This window comes from Miscanthus floridulus, chromosome 1, assembly GCF_019320115.1.
Source record: "Miscanthus floridulus cultivar M001 chromosome 1, ASM1932011v1, whole genome shotgun sequence".
Classification (NCBI taxonomy): domain Eukaryota; kingdom Viridiplantae; phylum Streptophyta; class Magnoliopsida; order Poales; family Poaceae; genus Miscanthus; species Miscanthus floridulus.
Genome location: NC_089580.1, coordinates 149,011,442 through 149,036,870, shown reverse-complemented (window position 1 = coordinate 149,036,870; position 25,429 = coordinate 149,011,442). Strand labels below are relative to the sequence as shown.

The following is a 25,429-nucleotide window of genomic DNA, read 5'->3' as shown; positions in this document are numbered from 1 at the left end:
CTGATAGCAGGGGACGCGCGCACATTACCTGCTATTGCAATCCTCCATCTCCACCGCAGCACTACGGCGCAGATGCAGGAAGACCTCGCCCGTCGTCTTCATGGTTCCTGCACCTCCTTCGGTGAATGCGCCGGCCACAGACGCGACACCACCAACCGCTGCCACCACCGTTGCACCTCCGCAGCTCTCCGTCGCAGCTTCGTAGGTTGCCATCGCAGCTCCACAGGTCTCCGGCGGTGGCTACGGTCTAGGGTTAGGGTTCTTAGGGAACAGAGGAAAAAGAAGACGGAGAGGAGCACTGGCGAGGGATGGAATGAACACGAAAGAGGGTTGCGGCGGCTTGTAACACGCAAGCAGAGGCATCGATGTCCATACGAAAGTCACGTATGCCTTCCTCGACTTGACAGTGGGCCCGAGCTATTCACATACGTAGAAATAATAAGCACCAGCGACACTGTTCGGCTTACCCCATATTCGGCTTGTTCGACTTTTTGTTTAGCCGAAACAGTATTTTTCTCGCACAACAGTTCAGCCGGAACAGTGTTTTCAGCCAGTTTTAGCCAAGTTTCACACCAGCGAATGAGACCATAATGGTATGTTTCGTAATACTGAATTGTAATGGTATTTTTCCAGTTCGAAGAATTGTACCATAAAAAAACCAAAAATATCCCCCACCCGAGGTGCGGAAAGACCGAGCTCTCGCGTCTCGCGTGCGAGCGAGCGAGCGCGCTGCACTCCCCGCCTCGCCGGTGCCGCTCCGGCCGCCTGCTCCTCGTCGCCGCTCCGGTCGCCTCCTCCTCGTCGCCCCCGCCCCTCGTCGTCGCCCCCGCCGCATCCGCGACATCGTCGTCCTCACCCAGCCATCCGCTGCACTCCGGCAGACCTGGTAGAATCCGCTCCGGCGAGCGTCTTCCTCCCCCTCTTCCTTCCATCTCCACTGCTCTGGTGTTTCACTTATTTTTGGTCTAGGGTTTCGATTTCACCCTTCTTCTCCCACAGATCCGGTAGAGTCAGATCTCGTCGAGTTGCATCTTGGTGTTCCCTCTGCTATGTAGAGTTGCATCTTTCTTCTTTTCTTTTGTAGAGTTGCATCCAGTAGAGTGAGATCTGCCACTAAAGCGACGGCTAGCTCCAGTATATGATCCATCCATCAATTTGTTTTTTCTTTTTGTTTTACCTTGATCCGTCTGTAGCTCTGTAGCACAATCGGTTGACTTGTGCTCCTACAAATAGTAGGTACGCAGCAATACGATGATTATTGCTCAGTTTCCTCTTCTACCTGCTGTCGATTGGATTGGATTCTTGCTCCAATGTTTTCTTATATACAAACAGATTAGGTTATTCATGTAGCCGGTAATAATTATTTTGACAAGATAGCTTGTGAGATTCAGAAATGAGCACTTTATTTGCAGCATTTGTTTATCAAGAACCATATTCTGAAATGTAAAGTGTCTTTGAATAATTACCCTATTTCTAGATGTTGGAAATTTTTCAGTTGCCAGTAGTAGTACTAAAGAATACTGCTCAATTTTTTTGAATAATTACCCTATTTCTAAGATAGACAGGCTGCAACTCAATTTTTCCCCTAAAGTACTTGATGTATATGTGCCTGTATGTCAGACTTCCAGCTTTGATAAAAACTCTGTTTTTAAACTTTCCAGATTAGAAGAAAGGTGCAAGAAGGAGAAGCTGCTCCTCAACCTCGACCCCAAGAAAACCGGATCGTGCCATATTGCGGAATCACATAGAGAGAGCAATTGGTGTTCTTAAGAAACGCTTCCCTATCTTAAAAGTTGGAACACATCATCCTATTGAAAACCAAGTGAAGATACCAGCTGCAGCAGTGGTGCTCCATAATCTTATACGGATGCTTAATGGGGATGAGGGTTGGTTGGATCACCAAGGAAGCAACATATCTCCAGAACATTTTATTGATGTCTCTGAAGGTGACAACCAATACAGTAATGATGTGATGTCCCTTAGCAGTCAAGTAGATGATGGAAACACAGTTAGAGATATGATAGCCCTAAATATGTGGAATGACTACAGTCACAACTCGTCCTAATAAATGTGAGTCTTAACTGGTATCTCATGAAATATTTTGCTTCTGTATTTTCTGTCTTTTAATCCCTTTCAGATTCTTGTATTTGCAGCAACAATGTTTATTTGCAGATTTTTATATCCTTAAGTTTGATACCAGATTTTTATATTTGCAGCAACAATGTTTGGAAGAGGGTCCCCAAGTTCAGTAGGTTGGTAGATTAAAAACATGTAATTATCTGTAGCTTATGTGTGCTTCTCTATTCCAGCTGTACTTGATCGTTCAAGAGCTAGTTGGAATGCAGGACTTGAAAAGGGTTTGGTTGAACTACTACATGATCACAACAACGACTGTTATAGGGCTCAGAACGCATGGTCCACAGATGCATGGAACAGAATCTTCAAATTGTTCCATGAGAAGTTCCCCCATGTCAAATTTACAAGGGTTCAAATTCAAGACAGAGAAAGAACTTAAGAGGGAATATAGGGTTCTAAAAGAAGCAAGAAAACAAAGTGGTGCGTCATGGGATGATAAGCTGTGCAGGATTATAGGAGATCAAGCTGTTTGGGACAAAATCATTTCTGTGAGATTTCTTGTCTCTTGCTGTTAATTCTTTTTAAATTCTTAAATTTAGTGCTTGCTTTAGTCTCATTTGCTAATTACCTTTCATTCTTGTTTTCATTAAATAGTCTCATCCTAAGGCCAAGAAATTCCAGAATAAATCTTTCCCATTGTTTGAGGCTTTAGGAGAGCTATATGACGGTATGTTACCATTGCTGAATTTTTATTTTCCTACCAGCCAAGCATGTTGTGTTCTGTTCTCCTAAATATTACTTGACTTCACTTTCTGGTGTAGGACAAACTGCCGAGGGAACCTTGAACTTCACCTCCATTGGCCCTTCCCAAGTTCTTGTCACACAGCCTTCCCAAGTTCCTATCACTCAGCGTCTCAGCCTTCCCAAGTTCCTGTCACTCAGCCTTCCCAAGTTCCTGTCACTCGCCTTCTCAAGCTACTGTCACGCAACATTATATAGGAGAAGAAGATGAGAATTTCCCTCTTAACTCTTCTGTACACAATGTTGAAACTGATGACGACGACTTGAGGATATTGGAACAACCAGTTGCAAGTGGTGCCGCTGCAAGGTCAAGAATGGGAAAAAGAGTTGCAAGTACAAGAAACAAGGATACCACTACAAGTGACAAAACAGAAAAGGCAGCACAAAGACGTCGACAAGATGGGAAGGTGGTTGAGATGATGGGAAGGTTTATAGAAATGAAAGAGAAGCAAGCCGAGGCTGAATCTATGCAGCAGGAAAGGGCCAGAAGTAATCAGCATGAGGATGAGTTTCCCATCCTGGCGTGCATTGCTGTTGTGGACAAGATGGAAGATCTGTCAGATGATGAGAAGGTTGTGGCTTATGATGTCTTCAAAGATCCACAAAACTGGGCCATTTTCATGACCGTGAAAGACTCTACACGACTCAAGTGGTTAAGGAAGAAGATTATTAATTAGAACTGCGTAATCTGGTACCGCTCCTCTTCCATCTTGTTACTGCTCTGTTAATTAGGTTGGCATTTTCCTACTGTGTATGGTGTTTTGCCTTAGCCCCTTATTGCAATCAGTTATCAGATAGGTAGCAGTAGTTCCGAAGATTAGTAGAAAATGCAATCTCTGTCTGTTTCTTCAGAAAGTTCAGTTTTTCTGTTTCAGTGCAGTTCCGCTGTTCCAGAGCAGCAGCCTTGCATCTTTCTATGTTGTGTCACTTTCATAATAATAAATATTTTAGTCAAGCAATCGTTCACAAATATTTGAAGAATTAATTCATTTCCTATTGTATGAACAAGTGCACTTGCAGCAGTTCTAAATTCCTGGAATTTGCAAGCTTCCTTATTAGCCCTGTTCTCTAGTTTCTCTGTGTTGCTAGCAGTCAGTTTGCCACAGCAGATATGGAGCCAATTAATCTTTTGCCTTGTACTTTTGTTTCAGGTGATGCAGGGAAAAAAGCTCCAATGGAAGTGGAGGGAGATATGCTGGTGTTGGAGTTGTCTCCAAATTTATCTATTATACTGTCAAATACTTGACTGTCTTTTGCTTGGATGTTTCATGTTAAAGAAACTATTCATTGATGGAACACCTAGACTTCAAATTATACCTCTGGCAGACTTAGCTATCAAAGTTATCTATTACTGTCCAATACTTGGGTTTGTATGTCTGGTGTGTGCTGTTTTTACTTGGATGGTCATGTGTTGAATCAATGATTCTAGTTCACCTATAAATATTTCATGAATCTGTAATATGTTCAGCCATGCGCATGCATGTTAATTTCTCTATTTTCTATGTGAAATTCTGCTCTACGTGTTTTCTTTTTTAATTTCAATGCAGGGTTTTTAGAATTACGAATGGACATACATGTTGGATTTTCTTTTCTGATACTTTCTTTCTTTGGTTATTTTTATTTATTTTTCTGGATCTTTTTTATATTGATTTTTACTCACTCTTTTGTTAAGTATTTTATTTTTCTAGTAGTCTTTGAACTCAATAAGCTTAAGTTTGAATTTTTATTTTTTTTATTTCTCACATGCATACATAATATATTTGTAGTTCTGTACAGCATTTGATAATCCACCATGCATACTGTGACGATGCGCCAAGGCTCTGGCCGCTGGAGCAGCTGGGAACCACCGGTCCACCCCCGAGTTCACACGTGGTTGTCAAATCGTGCGTGTATTGGGTGCATGGCGTGGATTCATCCAATAAACAACAGTAATAAAGTCTTTAAGTTCCAAATAAATTTGATAGGTTAGAGTTGAAACTCAGCATAAAATAGGTTAGAGTTGAAACTCAGCATAAACGATAAGATTCAGGCACGTGAATAGCACTCCTATCTAATGCTAAGTTTTAGGGTATATTTTATCCTTTCAAGTCACATTTTATTACCTCTACCTAAGTCAACTTTAGTCTTTCTCTGTCTTTCTTCACGTTACTATTCTAATTTAGGATTTCACTATACACCAGAGCCACTAGCTTATGATTCATCCAATACACCGGTGGGATTATTCACACTTGTATAATATACACGAACAGACGAACGAGGCCTCAGTGGTTCTCCAATTTAGGTACAGGAGATTTATATACGCACTATGCCCGCATGAACGCTCAGCACACTTGTTCCGCTAGCTCTCTAGAGTACCGAGGCTCTCACCAGTCACCATGAACCAGGAGATCCAAATAACAAAGCTGCCGTCGCAACGCCAACAGCAACAAGAACTACCACTGCCACCAGAAGATGGCACCATCGTGAAAGATCACACGTCGCAAGACGAGCAGCAACAGGCGGCGCAAGGTCGCCACGGCACCGTGCAAGGCGGCGGCCACCACCACCACCACCACCGGAGCAGCAGCAAGCTGACGGTGCTCCCGCTCATCTTCCTCATCTACTTCGAGGTGGCCGGCGGTCCGTACGGCTCCGAGCGGGTGGTCCGCGCAGCGGGCCCGCTCTTCACGCTCCTCGGCTTCCTCGTCTTCCCCTTCGCGTGGGGCGTCGCGGAGTCGCTCGTCACGGCCGAGCTCTCCGCCGCGCTCCCCGGCAACGGCGGCTTCGTCCGGTGGGCCGACCTCGCCTTCGGCCCGCTCGCCGGCTCGCTGCTCGGCACGTGGAAGTACCTCAGCTGCGTCATCAACATCGCCGCGTACCCGGCGCTCGTCGCCGACTACCTGGGCCGCGTCATCCCCGCCGTGGCCGCCGGCACGGGCGGCAGGACGCGCACGGGCACGGTGGTCGGCATGACCCTGTTCCTGTCCTTCGTCAACTGCACCGGCATGAGCATCGTTGGGTGGGGCGCCGTCGTGCTGGGGCTTGTGTCCCTGGCGCCGTTCGTGCTCATGACCGGGATAGCTGTGCCCAAGATGCGGCCGCGGCGGTGGACGGTGCAGGTGGAGGGGAGCAAGGACTGGCGCCTCTTCTTCAACACGCTCTTCTGGAACCTCAACTACTGGGACAGCGCCAGCACCATGGCCGGCGAGGTGGAGCGGCCGGAGCGCACGTTTCCCCTGGCGCTGGCCGTGGCAGTTGTGCTCATCGCTGCCAGCTACCTGCTGCCGCTCATGGCAGCGACCGGCGCCACGGACGCGCCGCCGGACACGTGGGCGAACGGCTACCTGACCGATGCTGCCGGTACGTATAAACTGAAGGAGTTGATATACTTTGTGTGCCTAAATTTTTTGAAATTTTCAAGCAACAATCTTACACAATAAACTATTACAATTAAAAAGAAACAACTCATAAGAGACAACTTATAATTTTATTTTCTATAGCCAAACAATAACAAAATTGCATGTTCTCTGAACAATAAAAAAAATCAGACATGCAAAATATAGGATAAGTGCTCATATATGTATGTGCAATCAGAGTCTTCGTATATACTCTCATGTTTGGTCGTTATTTTTGGAGACAAAAAAAAATGATGACAACATATCAGGTGCAAACCAACCGACCTGTGTAAACTTAGAAACTACCGACCAGGACCAATATATCTGATCCAATAAATTGAACCAATGCAATTTGTTGGCTCCAAGTGACCTCATCGGTTCTTCAGATCAAATAATAATGTCCGTCGTTCAAACAACGTTGAAATCAAATTTTTAGAAATTAATACTAATCATTTCACTGTCAACGTGCATATAGCGTAATGGTAGTGGACCTGTTATGTCAGGTGTGACCTACAGGTAGGAGTTTTGACTTCCCATTGTAAAAGTTAAAAAAAAAGGGTTCACTTTGTGTGTTGGTTCGTGAACTTTTTTCTTGACCATGGCGGCTTGCTGAATCTTGGCTGAAATTGGTTGAAAAACACTGTTCTGACTGAATTGTTGTAAGAGAAAAACACCGTTCCTGCTGAAAAAACGAGCTGAATAGTGCCGTTTTCTGGGTAAGCCGAACGGGCCCCATGTGGTTTAGATTTATTCTAATATAAAATATCTTGTGGGAGGCAATGGTGGGATCTAGTTTTTACTTGTAATTGCATCGATAAATCATACTAGGTACACGAATAAATTTCATAAAACTAGCACTACTTAGTCATAGTACCCTCAAACGTAACCTACAACTATTTTAACAAGTATCATAGAAGTACATCTATTTTTTACGCTTAGCTACAAAACTGCTACAACTTTATCGCATAACTAGTTTTGCATCTACTCCCTCCGTTGAAAATTATATATCTAAATACGTAGTAAAATCTATGTATTTAGAAAAGTCAAAACGACTTAGAACGGAGGGGATATATAGCAAAGTGGAGTCCTATTGTAATATAAGGCATTATACGTGGATCTAATTGGAACGTGTCGAGTGACCCCAACCGGGAATATATGTGTACCTGTATTTGAAAGGCGTTGGGCCGAGTTACTACAAAGGGAAGTATTAGTGGCCCCAGCTAATACTTATGAGTTATTAAAACATGTCTCCCGTGTTCTATACAAAGAAAACTTATTGGTCAAGAATTTTGTACTACGGAATATTAAAGATACCTTTTAACTAACTGAGACATCGAGATGATAGAGTTTCTCCTGAAAAGCACTCAAAAACCATACAGGGGGAAAAAAAGAACGCAATGAACAGTATATGACCTGTGACCGCTATTTCAATCAATCTGAAAATGTCGGCAAATCAAGAATTGCATGACCGGCGATGGAGGCCCATGTAGTAGGCCCGCTATCATACACAAGGCCTGAAACTTGGGTGCGTGCGCGTGTTGCAGGCATCATCGGAGGCCCATGGCTCAAGTACTGGATCGAGGCCGGCGCTGTTCTAGCGTCCGTGGGCATGTTCGAGGCCCAGCTGAGCAGCGGCGCGTTCCAGCTGCTGGGCATGGCGGAGCTGGGCCTGCTCCCGGCGGTGTTCGCGCGCCGCGCCACCCTGTCGCGCACCCCGTGGGTGGCCATCGCCGCCTCCACGGCCGTGACGCTCGCCGTCTCCTTCCTCAGCTTCGACGACGTGGTCTCCACGGCCAACTTCCTCTACAGCCTGGGCACGCTGCTGGAGTTCGCGGCGTTCCTCTGGCTGCGAGCCAGGCAGCCCGACCTGAAGCGCCCCTACCGCGTGCCGCTCCCGCTGCCCGCGCTGTCGGCCATGTGCGCGGTGCCGTCCGCATTCCTGGCGTACGTGTGCGTCGTGGCCGGGTGGAGGGTGTTCGCGCTCGCCGGCGGGCTCACGGCGCTCGGCGTTGGCTTGCACGGCGCCATGAGGGTGTGCAGGGCCAAGAGGTGGCTCAGGTTTGAAGGCCAGCAGGGACAAGGAGATCATGCTGCCGCACCTGCACACACGGTTTGAATTTGAACTTTGAAGTTTGAACTGTCACGGGTAGGCAGATCGATGCGAAAAACAGGATGCTACATCCTACATTTCTGATTCCAAACCTGTAAAAATGTAATTCATCATTGTACTAAAGATTTGTGTCGTGTCTTTATACATACATATATCCATGCGCTCATCTCATCAGAACCAAGGCACCCTGACTGTCCCAACTCACATACATACAGATATTCGCTTCATATTTACGACTTCTATACATAATAGAAATCTGATCTGACACTGGCATCTACATGACCAGTAGCTCAATAATCAAGAACATGTTGTGACACGAGAGAAAAGGGATGTCTAGTCTCTGCTAGAGGTAATAATCCAGATATCTGCATTGGTAATTCACATCGCATCCAAGGACACAAGAAGAACGGCGACGGCAGCGGCGGACAGAGCCGTCAAGCCGGCGCGCGACAACCCACGGGACACGCCGTTGCAAGGGTTGAGCGTGCCGCTCGGCCCGAACGACCCGGTGCCATTGAAGGAACCCGGCGGGGTGCCGAATCCGGGTCCAAAGCCGCCTCCAGCTGGCGGGGTGAAGCCGGACGGAGGGGTGAACGACGACGACGGGGGGGGGGGGGGGGGGGGGGGGGGGGGGGGGGGGGGGGCGGTGGAGCCGACTGGAGGCGTGAAGCCCGTCGGAGGTGAGAGGCTGGTCGGCGGGCTCGCGCCCACCGGCACGCTCGAGTTGGAGCCTCCCGCCGTGGAGCTGAAACCGCGACGCGTGCCAAGAAAACGAGATCACGTCAGACTGTCAGTCTAGCAAGCGTTCCGAGTGGTTGGCAGAACATAACAGAACTGGTGCGTGCAGAAATTGCAGAGTTTGAAATAAACCGTGCTCACCTTCCCGCGAAAACGCAAGAGCCTGAACCTGAAACGAGCAGTCACACGAAGGCGTTAATCAGTGCTCACGAACACTGCTCGATCTCTTGAGGTAAAAAGGAAAAGAAAAATACTTGGGTCATCGGTGGTGGTGGGGGCGGTGCCGTTGAAGGAGCAGGTGGCGCCGGTGCTGGCCATCTTCTGGTAGTAGTCGTTGTAGGCGTAGGACGCGAGCGCCGGCAGGTTGTTCTGCTGGTAGCAGGCGCCGCACGCAAAGTTGAGCCCGGCCTGCAGCGCCGCCGGGTCCGCGTTCTGCAGCGCCACGCAGAACGTCCCCGTCGCCAGCGACCGCCGCTGACCACCCGCACCCGGGTAGCCGTAGCCGTATCCGTATCCGTAGTAGTAGTACGGCACCACCGCCACGCCGCCGCCGGCCGCGAGGTCCGCCGCGATCACGGGGACGCGCGAGACGCCCAGCGCGCGCATCGCGGCGTACGCGGAGTGGACCTTGGCGTCGCTGGCCTCCGACGGGCGCGACTTGAGGAACAGCGGCGAGCCGGACGACTCGAGGAACCGCAGGACGTGGGCCACGACGCCCGACCACGCCAGGTCGGACAGCGCCTCGCCGGACAGCGCGCTGGACACCTTGACGCGGCCGCCGAGGCCCGCGGCGGCGAGGGCCGAACGGAGGTTGACCATCGCCGGAACCAGGAAGTAGAAGCTGCTGCCCGGGGAGCTCGCCAGCAGCACGTTCTCGCCCGCCAGGACGTGCGTGATCCTGTCGCAGGGAGGAACCGCGCGACGTTGGCGGCGACCCAGAGGTCGGCCTCCTCCTGGTTAGCTGTAGGGATAAAAACGGTACGGATATTTTCCAACCGTATTCGAAACCGAATCTGTTTAGAGGGGTTGAGATCTGTCCGTATCCGAGTCTGAATATCCAACATCCGATACCGTATCCGTATCCGAATACTCAAATTGCATATTTATGATATCGATATCCAATCGTATCCTATCCGACATAGTTGACACTATCCGTATTCGAATCTAAATTCGGACAAAAATATGAAAACAAATGTAATATCGGTGATATCCGTCCGTATCCGATCCGTTTTCATCCCTAGTTAGCTGCTTATGTGTCTCGGGTTGCAGCTTTGTCATCATGTTTTGTCCCGCTGAACTCATTTTTAATAAATGTCATCAGGTGGCAGCAAGTCATGTTCATGGCTTTTCTAATGTGTTATGTAATAACTTGTCCCTGGTTCGACAGCTTATGCAATGCTTGTTTTAGTAATTTGCCTCCTAGATTGCATCTTGTCTTGTTTTGGTCACTACCCTCGTTATTTTAATAGTGTCCCTAGTTCACAGCTAGTCGCATTTCTCGGCTTTTGCAATGGATTTTATAAAACTTGCCCACTAGTTGGCAGCTGATGCGATGCTTGTTTTAATAATTTGCCCCTCAAAATTGTAGATTGTCTTTTGTTTTTGGGCCGCTAGTGTTGTTTCTTTAATAAATTTCACTAGTTGGTAGCTAGTTTGCATTGTTTGTACATGAATTATTACACGTTTTACTATATATAAGTTGCAACAAACTCTCACTAGCAACTCGATCCATGTAATTTGCTCTTAAATAATATAATACAGGGCTAGTATGTTTATGTAAATACTATATAATATTTTTATTATATTCCCATAATAACAATCGATGTATATACTATATAAAAAATTTAGTATATTTTTTGAGTAGCAACTCTAGTATTACGTGACAGTAACTTCTTTGATAAATCTCTTAGCATATATTTACCTATAAGTTGTTACTAAAATAAATTCGTTGAAACATATGTAAGTGAGGTTTAGTTTTGTTCGTCTCGTCACGTAGAATATACTGGTACCGACGGAATTGAAAATAGATACACATTCAAAAGTTATAGTTTTTCAAAATAAATGTTTCGTTTTTTTTGTGTCAGACATGGACTAGGAGAGTTACCGGATGCATGCACCTAAGGAGTCAGCTGGTCGGGCGCATTAAAAAATGCACGCACGCGCGCGGCGCTAGAGAGCGAGAGCTGGTCGGGGTGCATGCACGTGAGCGGGGCTGTGGTCGCGCGGTAGCCATATGCGCGACCCGTCGCGCCCTATCCTCGTCCGTTGAAAAGGTAAAGATGCAGCATCCTGTCGCCCAGGCTGCGCCGAAACAGTTTACCAATCACGCCCTTTGGGTGTGTTTGCGTTGACTGTTGAATTAGAGTTGCATAAAACTGAAGGCAACGTATCAGCTGCAAACCAATCTACCTACGTAAATTTAAAAACTATCAATCAGGATCACTAGATGCTGATCCAATGAACGTGGTGAGTGGTAAGATTTTTTTGCGCTTAAGCCCCCCACCCGCTGGCCTTTTTTTTACGCTTAAGCCCTCTCACCCCATCCATTGGAACAGCAACTAATGGTCCTGATTGATAGTTTTCAAGTTTACACAGGTTAGTTGATTTGTACCTGATATGTTGAAGGTTGAAGGTGGTGAACCTGTTTTACGTGACTATGCTCCCGCGGTGCCCATTTGCACGCGGTAGGGCCGCGGCATGTCCGGGCGCTTGGCGGAACGAAAAAACCTTGCGTATAAGCGCCCGCACAGCCTATCTGGACGGTGAGCTTCATCCAGAGATTCGCGCTGACCCCACTGTTGCATTGCCCTTTTATCTTTATTTATTGATGAAGGGACCGTAGGAGCCGTGGCTCGTTTGGCTCGGCTCATATCACTCAGCTCTAGCCGGCTTCTCTCTCAAAGCCTCATCTACCGGCTGCCGCTGATCTCTCCCCTTTTTTTTTGGCTGATCCTCTCTCTCTCTCCTTCTTTTTTCTCTTTCTTCTCCAGCTCCTCTCTCTCTTCCTCCTCCCTTTACCCAGACCTCTCACCGCGCCGTCGTGCTACACGCACTTCATCGCCCCCCTCCGCCAGTCTTCATCGCCGTGCTCCGTCATCTCCACAGTTCTTGCCTTACTCCGTCAGTCCTGTGCTTTTCCGCAAGCTCTTCCGTCTGGATCTATCACTTCTCCCCATCTTTACTTCTCTTCCGTCATCTCTCTGTTCCAGAAGCTCTTCCCATGGATGAAGACGACAATGGTTTTCTACGAGCTCTCACCTCTCCTCATCTTTACTCTCTTCAGCCATCTGCTGCTTTTAGTAAACTATTATTTATTGGATCTGGATGCTGCTATGAGTTCATACGTCTGGTGCTTTTGGTTAGTTTTTTAGATCTAGTCAATGTGTTTGATGGATGCACTTGGCCTGTCGTTAGTTCATCCCTATGCTTCCTTTTTAGATAATATAAGCACCGACTCTTGTGTCCCATGTAGTTTTTGGTTTTCTTTTGATAATAAGGTTCTTATAAGATATGCTTGTTTTATGTCTGTTCTTAGATGTTTCGGATCTATTACCGGTGGTTCTTTTTCATTATAAAATGTGGCAGTGTGGTTGCTGCTTTTTAGTTATTATATTCGAAGCTGCAAGCGGATTGTTTTTTTTATTAGTCTTTAGAACTTTACTCTAGATGTGCCATGAACCAAATTTCTTCTTGTATGATCCTATTCACGAGCTTAATTGAGAAGAAAAAAAGATCTGACGACTCAACAGCTCAAGCCATTGTGTGTCCTGGAACAACAGCTATTGTGTTTAGTTTATATATGTCATTTCAGTTGGTTGCCTGTATGTCTATATATAATATACTTTTGGTTTCTCGGTTCTCTAAAATTAGTACTTCCCAAATGATTAGATATTATGGAATTATCATTTGTCACTTCTTTAATCTATTCTTTGTTTAGTCCTTCTAAACAACTTTTAAAAATGGTGCTTTATCTGCCTTTCATTATAAACATACTTTCATGGATTCTTGAGACAAACCGCAGACGTAGAAATATTTATGTCTACTAAATCCTGTACTGGTTGTTTTTCTTATGCTAGTTGTTTTAATTATACTTCTACTAAATCCTACAGGTTGCAAGAATTATTAAACCATTCCAGATTCTATAACAGGAGGTTCTTCTTTATACATTTTTTATAGTACAAGTTGTTAATATGCATAGCATCAGAAACAAATATATGCATTTTTTACTACTTGGTTTGGTGGTTCCACCTGCTGGAACAATTTAATTTCAAAAATGATTTCAGTCACTCATGCGGTACCTTGTATGAATTTCTTTGGAAAGTTATCTAGAATTATTTTTCACTTTACATATTCTGTATGTTTCGATTCACTTTGCATCCTCTCTAGGTGTCGGGTTCATAAACCCGGGGTCCCTCGGGGACCGGCTTCCACGCCAGGGCTCGGCCCAGGAAAACAACAGGTAGTTCATAGGTCGGCCCAAGAGTCTAAAACACAACGGGCCAGAAGGGCAGTCCGGTCGTCCGACCGGAAGGTCTACCCAAATGGACGAGCGCCCGCTCGGCAACTTCTTCAGGCCCACCTCTCCGACCGAAGCGCTCGCTTCAGGCACCAGCCGCCTCCGGGCGGTCTCTTCGATCGAAAGGCCTGGCCCAAAACGCTGCTTCCTACTCCGACCCCGCGACTCCGACCGGGGACCCGTAGGAAGCCTGCTTACCGCTCTTCTCCGACTGGCGCGGCCAGGGCAGACTGGGGCCATCCGACCAGGGTCGTCCGCTCAGGAAGGGACTAGGGGCGAACGGAGAAGGCAGCGCACAAGTCAAACCACGATACCGGGACCATACCCTGTACGCCTGCGGGAACAGTGCTTCGCAGCCGCCCTGACACAAACAGTATTGTAGGCGCCGACATTTGTGTCTACAGTATTGTAGGCGCCATTGGGCTCCCATACGTCAAAAAGCCCCCCATGCCTCTAGGCATCGACAGTGGGCGCCAGGATTCACCATACCTGGTACATGTGGTAAGGGCTCCTCACATAACAATAGTATTTTGTAGGTACCGACATCCACCCTTCCTGAAGAAGCCAATGCAACCTCCCATGTGCACCTGACATTCTATAGTACATCAACAGTATTGTGGGCGCCTACTATCATCACCGTCCTCGTCGGCGTGGGCAACAAGGCTTAGTAACGTCCGTACTCTCTCCCTCTCACCTGTAAAGCCATCCCCTTCATCTATAAAAGGGGATGCGCTCCCTCCAACGAAGGAGGTCGACTTCTTCAAGCACCAGATTCACTAGATCGATAGCTAACAATCCCTCAAGTGCACGCTTGAACACTTAGTTCGTAGCGGAGTTCCCGTCGCTCTCGGCTCTTCTGACCGGAGCCGACCGGGCCTCTCGTACATTCCACCTTTCTCCTTCTCGTTTGTAACCCCACTACAGACTTTGAGCACCTGGGCTTAGGAATAAAGTCACTGACCGACCCTGACTGGACGTAGGGCACGTTGCCTGAACCAGTATAAATCCTATGTCATTTAGTGCTAGGCCACCTCCGATCACAACGTACAGCAAAACTACAAATATTCACTAGTTGGTCACTTTTCTGTACCGATAGTTGGCGCCGTCCGTGGGGAAGACGTTGTACGTTCAACGCTTTTTGGTCATTGGATGGCCCATTTTTTCACCACACCCGCCGCGGCGGGCTCGGGCGATACGATTCGCTCAGCCTCACTGGAATCTCCCGTACCCTCGCCTGCTGAGGTGCGGGTTCCACCTATTTTCAAGCCATCCCAGGCCTTCCTCTTCGAAAGCCTGAACTTCATCGCTGACCGGCTCGGCGTACTCCACCTCCGCAAGGAGACTCGCGACCCGGCACCCGTCGAAGAGACGTCCTCCAGTCAACTCTGGGTCGCGCGACTTCGACTGACGCGGCATTTGCGCTTCATTCCGAGCAAACTCTCTGCTCAAACCCCGCTGTGAGTAATATACATGCCATTCTTTACTTACTACATTCTATCTTCCGCCAAATACCCGGAGGGCTACCGTCATCCCCATCGTGGCCACCGTTCAACCGGTTCCCCTACGGCTTCATGTCTCCCGAAAGATTATGGCGCCTCCTCCTCTCACGTCTGAGTTCGTGGGGATGGCGAGCTACGGTCCCACCTGTTTCCTCAACATCATGGACGACGACGTTGGGAGTGATGGCTCCAGCATCAGCGACATGGCACCCAGCCACCATCCGCCCCGGGAGTGCACCATGACGGACGCTCCGGAACAACCACCAGGGGCAACGGAGTCCTCATGGACTCAAGCCCCTCCGGGCCCTCATGCGGAGGTCCCCGAGCTCACACGAGAGCACGAGGAGGATCTACGACGACAGTGGCCGCATCAGCCACCGACCGCGCCAGCGCACTCTACGCACCACACTACGCCCTGTACGCATAGACCGGCGAGCGGCGCTTGGGGTCGCGCTCATCAGGTCTGGCATAACACCCCAAATAGGGGGACCGATCCCCCGCAGTTCGCTCGGGCCAGTCAGAACATTGCCGCCGCAGCAATGCTCCTACGCGGCCTGTTCGAGCCGAACGACCCTCGCGAACAGGCGATCCATCGAAACCTCCGGGCACTGGTGGAGACCGCTGCCGTTTAGCAAGCGGAATGCTCCGTATTGCGACGCAGTAGATGGGGCACTACACCCTGTCACCGCAACAGCCGCTGAGCGAGGCACACGAGGCTATAATGACACCTCGTCTTAACCTGATGACCGCTCTGCACCAACCGCCTATCTACGCGTGGCTCGGACCAAACCAAGGCACATGCAGTGGTGACCGGAGTCCCAGCACTGACGACCCAGAACCACCAACCTTTGCCCAACACCCCTAGCAAGCGCTGTTCTCACCGTGCTTCAACGAAGGCCACAGCAAAGGTAAGGCCAAGCGCCAGGATCAAGACGAGGGCCCCTCCATGCAGAGGGGAAAAAAGAACGGAAAGGATCGCCGCCGACTAGCCAACTCGGTGTTGGTCGCCGTGGCAGATTACGCGGGCACTCAGCCCCGGCAAGACCCTCTGGGCCACTTTCATGAGCTCATGGAGAGCCCGTGCACCAACCACAACTATCCCATCAACCATCTGTACTAAGGACTGCCAGCTTCTCAAGCGCCTGCTCAGGTAGACTGGCAGGCCAAGGAAAGAAAAAGGTGAAGAAGCAACAACAGAAGAAGGGGACAGAGCGGGCGAGGATCCAAACGATTGAAGGCTGAAGTGATTCGACCGGACGCCCACCGACTGAACGACAACGACGATGATGTTCTCTCCAAACACTTGGAACAGCTATGTCGTTCTTTCCTTCCCCTAAGTTTCAGTTTTACCATTGTTTACTTAGCGAACGCTCCTATAAGAGCACCCCGACCCGAACACTTTTTGGCTCGGGCGCTCGGGGGCTCCACTAGGGGGCACTATTACCCCTCCATTTTCGTCTTTTACTTTCATATGGAGAAACTCCTTCCTACCTGAATAGAAGGGCAGTTCGTTCTTTTGATTTACTTTACATAGGTTTGCTTCAAAACATTGCGACTGATCGCGCCCCGCCTTTTCCTATGGTTACGAGCGGCCGAGCCTCGCGGGCCATGCCCTGGGCTCACAAGGTCGCGGCCTACGGGACAATCGGGCAGGTACGAAAAAGAAAGGAATAAAAAACAAAATTATGCTAAGGGAAAACTAAGGAACGAAAGGGAACAAGCTTCCCCAAACGGAGCAACTCCATCACAAAAACAGAAACCGATTGCAGTCATTAAAACACACACACGAACGTTTTACACGGGGGCTCCCTGACGAACTTAAACTCTTTACGTTTACTAAACTACTTACATTCTGCAAGCTATTAAACCAACTCGGCGGCATCTACTGGCGGCGCAACCGACGAAGGCGCAGGCTGCTCACTCCCCGGTGGCACTGACGTTCGGCTCGATCGGAGCCAAAGCAACGTCCCCCCCCGAACCAGGCTCCGTGCTATCCGTAGGCCCGGAAGCGTCCTCTCCATGCATGCTTCGGGCCCTGTCTTGACGATGAATGTCCATCACCCACTCGGCGGAGACTTGCTCTGATACCGACAGCGCGTGCGGCGGCAAGCTCTCCCCGATTGATTGGATGTCCTCCATGCTCAGGCCTTTAGCATACCCGCCGCAAATAGTGGTGAAGTCTAGATTCGGGTGGTACGTCGCCACTGAGGTCAGCACCCCCGACGCTTCATAAAATAACCCACTCCTGACAAGGTCCTTGATCGCGTCCAGGACCTCCGCCAGCTGGACCGCGGGCGTGCTGGTACTTGGCGCCGACCCGAAGACTTCCAAGACGACGAGCTGGGTAGCATTGCGGATCTGGCCAATCTCCCCTTCGAGAGCACATCGCTCTTCATGGGACTTGGCCAGCTCCTCGGCTTCTGGCTGAAGTTCGCCTTGGTCGCCTCCAGGTCTCGCTCCAGTGCCTTCACCTTTTCACCCAACTCTAGAAGAAGGGCGACAAGCTCAGGAACAGGCTGAGGGAAAAATCAGCACCACGAGAAAACAAAAAGGTACGCACCGATGCGAGAGGCCTCAAGGGTAGAAAGATCCTCTGACCTACCGAGCCACCTACTCGCGTAGCCGGGCACTCAGCATCCTCCATCCCCATCACCTAGCCCCAGGAGCGCGAGCACCTCCTGATCCACCTTCCGACCGGGCCCTCTGCTCCGCCTCTAGGACCTTCTATGCCCTCTCCAGGGCGGCCCGCTCCAGCTCAAGGGCCTCCAAGGCCTCTTGAAGCGCCGCCTCGGTGTTTGCCAGGGACGCCCATAGCCCTGCCTCAGTCTCCTCATGGCGGACCTTTGCCGCCTCGAAGCCCGTGCTCGGCAGCAGTCGCCCGCTCCGCCGCACGCTGCCCCTCCGCCCGCGCCGCGGCCGCCTTGGTCCGCTCGGACCTGGGACTCGCGGCAAGTGGACTCCACCTGGCGCTCAAGCTCGGCCGTCTGGGCGTGTTCTGCCCAAAGGAAGTAAGACTTGCAGGATGACACCTTCCTTATTTCCCGTGAAAAACAGGCATGCTAAAAACAACCGACGAAAGATTCAAAGGGCAAGAATAAGTACCAGAAACTCACCTCCGCGGCGAGTGGCAGGTCGACCTCAACCAGCTGCCGGGCAAACTGAGCCTGCTTCCGAGCATTCTCAAGCTTCGCTGGACAGCTTGGTGAGTTTCGGACACCGCGGCATGCCCTTGTCCCCCGAAAATGTCCTAGAGCTGGCACTCCTAGGAATCCCGAAGGACGAACCTTGCCTTCGACAGGTCCTCAGGGAAGGGCCACTCTAGGTCACCCTCCGATGAACCACCGGAGGGCCCAGCCTCCGACTGAACCACCACCAGCTCCTGTGGTGACACCGGCGGTTCCGCCATGGTATCCGCCTCGTCGTCAGATGGGATCTCCACCACCTCGTTCGCATGGGACGCCGCCGGGCATCCCAACTCTGTCCTGGCCATGCTTCTCTCCGATGCCTTCGGCTCCGACGACAAGGATAGGTCGTGCAGCCCTCCACCTGGTGAGGTAGGGAGCTCGCCCCCCTCGTCTCCTCCACCACAACCGGTGGAGGAGGGGCCACGAGAGTTACCTCTGACGCAACCTTTGCCATCAGCACCGGGATCACCGCCAACAACGTCGCCGCCACTATCATGTTATCAGCAGCCGCCCGGGCACCACCCCTAGGAGGGAAGGCTTCGCCGCCACCACCCTGCTGCCCCCTTCGCTCGCCACAACACGCTGCAGAGTGGGCCTCCAAACCTCTCGCACGGGGGTCAGGGCGATGCTCAACCCCAGCATCCCCCGGCCGCTGACAAAAATCGTGGGTAAGCCACACTCCAAAAAGACTCAACCACCAAAACTACCAAAAATGAAATCTCCGCCGGGAGACCAACCGACCCCCTGAGTCGATCGAGTCACTCAGTATCTACATCGAGACGCAGGTAGGAAGCGAAGGGACGCCCCATGTAGGCCATGCCGACTCCATCACGAACGGCGAGCACGGGTCCCGGTCGGACGTTTCTGACTGAAGCTCTCCGAGCCCCGTCACTCCAGTCGTCAAGGTAAACACTATCAAAACCCCCAGCTATTTCTTTATATAACTCATTCATACATCCATACGCGCATTCATCTCATACGCCTGTACCCCTCAGACGGTTAGGGCATGAACCACCCGGGGGCTCGGGAACTAAGCATCGCACGTGCAGCGAAATGCATCACAACGCTCCATGTTGCGTCATGAAGCGGCGGTTTGCCTCATTCGACATGAGCAACCAAACAGGGCCAGGGAGAAAACCATAGATGAGCACCGTGTGGCCCTCGCCTGGTCCGGCATACCGGGTCATCTCAACCTTCTCGTTCAATCCTAAACCTCTCGCCAGACCCACTGAATCTCCATCGAGGGGAGGCCGTTAGGCCACCTGGGTTGGTCTTCGGAATGACCTAGGCATCTATCGGGTTGTAGGTAAAGGAGTAGTGGAATGTCACTAGAGGGCTATGCCGACCCTGTCATGAACGATAGACCCGGATTCCACTCGATCACACCCATTAGTGAACTCACCAAGCTAGTCTTCGAGCCCGAGTGATCGGGACAGGCGACGAAACTCAGCCCCTCTGGTTGTGAGGAACCGAGGATGGGGTAACGCACAATACTCACATCGACCCCCACGAAGGCCCGATAGGGCTCGGGGGCTCAAGACAAACGACAAGGATGGCGACCTTGAACTCACCAGATCCACGACTATGACTCGCCCGGTCCCATGGCGCGCACCGACGCCAGGATCCACAAGCACCGCCTCGTCCGATCTTTAACTAAACTAACAGTGTCTTCATAAACGGCTTCACTTTTGACTGCGCTCCAAAGAAATCTTGGGACCGCGACCCTGAACTCGTGTCGATAGGATCGGCGACATCCGTCTGCGGCTCTTGGGACCGTGACCCCAAACTCGCGTCGACAAGATCGGCGACATCCGGCTATGGCTCTTGGGACCATGACTCCAAACTCACATAACGGCTTCACTAACTAAAACTAACTAAACTAACTCTAGATCCATGGCGCACACCGACGCCTGGGTCTACTCGTGACTCCGCCTCACCCGATCCCATGGCGCGCATCGACACAAAAGATTAGTGAGCTCTGTCGCATCCAAACTAAGTTGTCTCCATTCGCGGCGCGCATCGACGCTAGGGTTTGTCTCAAAACTAAACTTCCTCGCCCGATCCCCGGCGCGCACCGACACCGGGATCAGTAGGTTCTGTCTCAATCCAATCCCCACGCCTAAAATGCCTCGGCTACGCAACGATGCCGTGGTTAAACAAAGTTCTGTCTCAAAACTAAAAAACACGCACACCCGCTGAAACAACACCCCCAGACGGTTCTACCCGAACCACCCGGGGCTCAGGGGCTACACCCGCGGGTGCGCTCACGCGCACTCGCCGACACAACACAAAAACCTCTCCCGCTGACAACGCAGAAAACCCCCCAGCTGGTTCTGCCTGAACCGCCTGGGAGCTTGGGGGCTACACCCACGGGTGCGCTCACGCGCACCTATCGGCAAGATAAAAAAATACCCCGGACGATCATGCTCAAATTGCTCGGGGGCTCGGGGGCTCCTGTCGGGTTCATAAACCCAGGGTCCCTCGAGGACCGGCTTCCACGCCAGGGCTCAGCCCAGGAAAACAATAGGTAGTTCATAGGCCGACCCAAGAGTCTAAAACACAACGGGCCGGAAGGGCAGTCCGGTCACCGACCGGAAGGTCTACCCAAATGGACGAGCGCCCACTCGGCAACTTCTTCGCCCACCTCTCCGACCGGAGCGCTCGCTTCAGGCACCAGCCGCCTTCGGGCAGTCTCTCCGATCGAAAGGCCTGGCCCAAAACGCTGCTTCCTACTCCAACCCCATGACTCCGACCGGGGACCCATAGGAAGCCTGCTTATCGCTCTTCTCTGATTGGCGCGGCCAGGGTAGACTGGGGCCATCCGATCGGGGATGTCTGCTCGGAAGGGACTAGGGGCGAACGGAGAAGGCAACGCACAAGTCAAACCACGATACCGGGACCATACCCTATACGCCTGTGGGAATAGTGCTCCGCAGCCGCCCTGACACAAACAGTATTGTAGACGCCGACATTTGTGTCTACAGTATTGTAGGCGCCATTGGGCTCCCATACGGCAAAAAGCCCCCCATGCCTCTGGGCATCGATAGTGGGTGCCAGGATTCACCATACTTGGTACATGTTGTAAGGGCTCCTCACATAACAATAGTATTTTGCAGGGTACCGACATCCACCCTTCCTGAAGAAGCCAATGCAACCTCCCATGTGCACCTGACTATTCTACAGTACGTCAATAGTATTGTGGGCGCCTACTATCATCACTGTCCTCAGTCGGCGTGGGCAACAAGGCTTAGTAATGTCTATACTCTCTCCCTCTCACCTGTAAAGCCATCCCCTTCATCAATAAAAGGAGATGCGCTCCCTCCAACGAAGGAGGTCGACTTCTTCAAGCACCAGATTCACTAGATCGATAGCTGACAATCCCTCAAGCGCACGCTTGAACACTTAGTTCGTAGTGGAGTTCCCATCGCTCTCGGCCCTTCCGATCGGAGCCGACCGGGCCTCTCGTACACCCCACCTTTCTCCTTCTCGTTTGTAACCCCACTACAGACTTTGAGCACCTGGGCTCAGGAATAAAGTCACCGACCGACCCTGACTAGACGTAGGGCACGTTGCCTAAACCAGTATAAATCCTGTGTCATTGAGTGCTAGGCCACCTCTGATCATAACATACAGCAAAACTACAAATATTCACTAGTTGGTCACTTTCTGTACCGACACTAGGTTTTGATTCGGTTCCTCTGTATGTACCTTTTAAGAATTGTTTTGGCCCTCTGATGTTTTCATCTATTCTAACCATTTAGTTGTTAATGGCTAATTTAGTTCACTGCCCAATGGATAGTGGCGTCCAAACCTTCACTGTCTAGTGGTTGGGGGCTGGAGGCTGGATTTGATCTTTCTAGTTTGAAAATTATGTTTCTTCATCAGTCAGGTAATATGGGACCAGTGATGAAAAGTTCCCAATTTAGTGATGAAAAAGTGATCTTGTTCTTGTGAGGGGCTGGGTACTTCCTGTTTTCTGGTGTTGTTCTTCTTGCTACCAAACAGACCCTAATGTTTTCTTGTTACCAAACAAACCCTAATGTTTTCTTGTGTTGTTCTTCTTTTTCACCTTGATGCCTTTTCATGCTATTGCACTTTCTGTCTATGGCCCTTGAAACAACCCTGATCTCCGTGAAGGGAAATCCACAGAGTCGAAGTGTAGTAAGACCGTTGAAGATCATATTACCCAAATTCCAGTCGAATATCACATCCATACAACGTAATATCAGAGTACAAATAGTGCGGAATTACATAATTTATTACATCGCCGCATTGGTGGAATCAAAAGTAGCATTCATTCAGAACAGCTTGAAGATAAGATCGCCAAACTCGAGCGTAGGAACGAACCCCTCAACCGTCAAACTCCTCGGAGCTATACTCCTCAGCAGAACCTGTGTGCCAAAATTTATCAGTACGATTTGTACTGACCACTCCCACCCTATGAGCATTGCTTTGTGGAAATTGGATGCAAGTTGGATATAATCAAAAGGAACCTATAAGGCTGGGGTTCCCTATGCAATTGCATATCAAGTATATAATAATAGTTGGTCAAGTTTTAACACCATTCCCACACCCATTCCACCCCATTTCCATCCAGAGCCAGGTTTTGATCCTGGGATCGATTTACCACCATCTCCACACCATTACCGCATCACAACCATACCATCGCTCAGTCGATAGGCCAACTCCCTCTCGGCATAGTCTCAAGGCCCGTAGCCCCTGGCTATGTCCGTACACTCACTTCTGGGGGAGAAGAGAAGGACTCATCTCACTATCTAGTTTAAGCGAAACCCAGGAAAGGTCCATAGCCAACAAGTTGGCATATGTATCGATCGATCAACCATACGCTCTACAGAGGTTTTACATAACCACAAGATCCGCCTTCCTCGCTGACCGTCGTCAACTGGGCTTGATTTCGGCCGCTTGCAAGCCTAGGATAATGCCACTCTACCATTCAGCCCTGGTACACCCCAAGTCTAGTATGGGGTGGCTAAAACTGTGAGTCATGAGCCGGGTCCACAAGGTCTCCATGAAGTCTCGGAAAGGGTGTGGGGGAAATCCGCCGCGCCGCGTACCTCCCTCACACTGTCCGCTATCAACCCAGCAGTAGTGGCAATATCCTACCCAGTAGTCCGGCCGTCCCGCACCATATAGGGCGAGTGGTACGTAAGGCTTCCCGGTGAATCTAAGTACTAGTAAGTCCTTAGGGATGACCAAGCCTAGAATGTGTTCATCAGGGTTTCCATTTACCGTGCCACCATAGCACCTCCACCCTGGGCTCCTCCCATCATAGGTTCACACCCAAGGCCACCTCATATACCATTTCCCCACCTCACATAACGGCTTCACTAACTAAAACTAACTAAACTAACTCTAGATCCATGGCGCACACCGACGCCTGGGTCTACTCGTGACTCCGCCTCACCCGATCCCATGGCGCGCATCGACACAAAAGATTAGTGAGCTCTGTCGCATCCAAACTAAGTTGTCTCCATTCGCGGCGCGCATCGACGCTAGGGTTTGTCTCAAAACTAAACTTCCTCGCCCGATCCCCGGCGCGCACCGACACCGGGATCAGTAGGTTCTGTCTCAATCCAATCCCCACGCCTAAAATGCCTCGGCTACGCAACGATGCCGTGGTTAAACAAAGTTCTGTCTCAAAACTAAAAAACACGCACACCCGCTGAAACAACACCCCCAGACGGTTCTACCCGAACCACCCGGGGCTCAGGGGCTACACCCGCGGGTGCGCTCACGCGCACTCGCCGACACAACACAAAAACCTCTCCCGCTGACAACGCAGAAAACCCCCCAGCTGGTTCTGCCTGAACCGCCTGGGAGCTTGGGGGCTACACCCACGGGTGCGCTCACGCGCACCTATCGGCAAGATAAAAAATACCCCGGACGATCATGCTCAAATTGCCCGGGGGCTCGGGGGCTCCTGTCGGGTTCATAAACCCAGGGTCCCTCGAGGACCGGCTTCCACGCCAGGGCTCAGCCCAGGAAAACAATAGGTAGTTCATAGGCCGACCCAAGAGTCTAAAACACAACGGGCCGGAAGGGCAGTCCGGTCACCGACCGGAAGGTCTACCCAAATGGACGAGCGCCCACTCGGCAACTTCTTCGCCCACCTCTCCGACCGGAGCGCTCGCTTCAGGCACCAGCCGCCTTCGGGCAGTCTCTCCGATCGAAAGGCCTGGCCCAAAACGCTGCTTCCTACTCCAACCCCATGACTCCGACCGGGGACCCATAGGAAGCCTGCTTATCGCTCTTCTCTGATTGGCGCGGCCAGGGTAGACTGGGGCCATCCGATCGGGGATGTCTGCTCGGAAGGGACTAGGGGCAAACGGAGAAGGCAACGCACAAGTCAAACCACGATACCGGGACCATACCCTATACGCCTGTGGGAATAGTGCTCCGCAGCCGCCCTGACACAAACAGTATTGTAGACGCCGACATTTGTGTCTACAGTATTGTAGGCGCCATTGGGCTCCCATACGGCAAAAAGCCCCCCATGCCTCTGGGCATCGATAGTGGGTGCCAGGATTCACCATACTTGGTACACGTTGTAAGGGCTCCTCACATAACAATAGTATTTTGCAGGTACCGACATCCACCCTTCCTGAAGAAGCCAATGCAACCTCCCATGTGCACCTGATATTCTACAGTACGTCAATAGTATTGTGGGCGCCTACTATCATCACTGTCCTCGTCGGCGTGGGCAACAAGGCTTAGTAATGTCTATACTCTCTCCCTCTCACCTGTAAAGCCATCCCCTTCATCAATAAAAGGAGATGCGCTCCCTCCAACGAAGGAGGTCGACTTCTTCAAGCACCAGATTCACTAGATCGATAGCTGACAATCCCTCAAGCGCACGCTTGAACACTTAGTTCGTAGTGGAGTTCCCATCGCTCTCGGCCCTTCCGATCGGAGCCGACCGGGCCTCTCGTACACCCCACCTTTCTCCTTCTCGTTTGTAACCCCACTACAGACTTTGAGCACCTGGGCTCAGGAATAAAGTCACCGACCGACCCTGACTAGACGTAGGGCACGTTGCCTAAACCAGTATAAATCCTGTGTCATTGAGTGCTAGGCCACCTCTGATCATAACATACAGCAAAACTACAAAT

At 50.7% G+C, this 25,429-nt stretch overlaps 1 protein-coding gene and 2 pseudogenes across 1 annotated transcript; 2 read left to right on the top strand and 1 right to left on the bottom strand.

The window, feature by feature from the left end:
* The first annotated feature begins 667 nt into the window (after positions 1–667).
* Positions 668–4,386, top strand: LOC136497631 (uncharacterized; annotated as a pseudogene).
* Positions 4,387–5,252: 866 nt separating this feature from the next.
* Positions 5,253–8,735, top strand: LOC136497640 (probable polyamine transporter At3g13620). The gene is made up of 2 exons (XM_066493486.1): positions 5,253–6,216; positions 7,796–8,735. Exons 1-2 carry the CDS (start codon positions 5,253–5,255, stop codon positions 8,365–8,367), a joined length of 1,536 nt encoding a protein of 511 aa, XP_066349583.1. The 3' UTR covers positions 8,368–8,735.
* Positions 8,736–8,739: 4 nt separating this feature from the next.
* LOC136465207 (glucan endo-1,3-beta-glucosidase 3-like) lies at positions 8,740–15,335 on the bottom strand (annotated as a pseudogene).
* Positions 15,336–25,429: the final 10,094 nt, after the last annotated feature.

What these genes read in the sequence shown, in the direction of transcription:
- LOC136497640 (XM_066493486.1), top strand. Translation starts at nt 5,253, where the DNA reads ATGAACCAGGAGATCCAAATAACAAAGCTGCCGTCGCAACGCCAACAG. An exon ending in CTACCTGACCGATGCTGCCG is followed by an intron (nt 6,217 to 7,795) that starts GTACGTATAAAC and finishes CGCGTGTTGCAG; the next exon opens with GCATCATCGGAGGCCCATGG.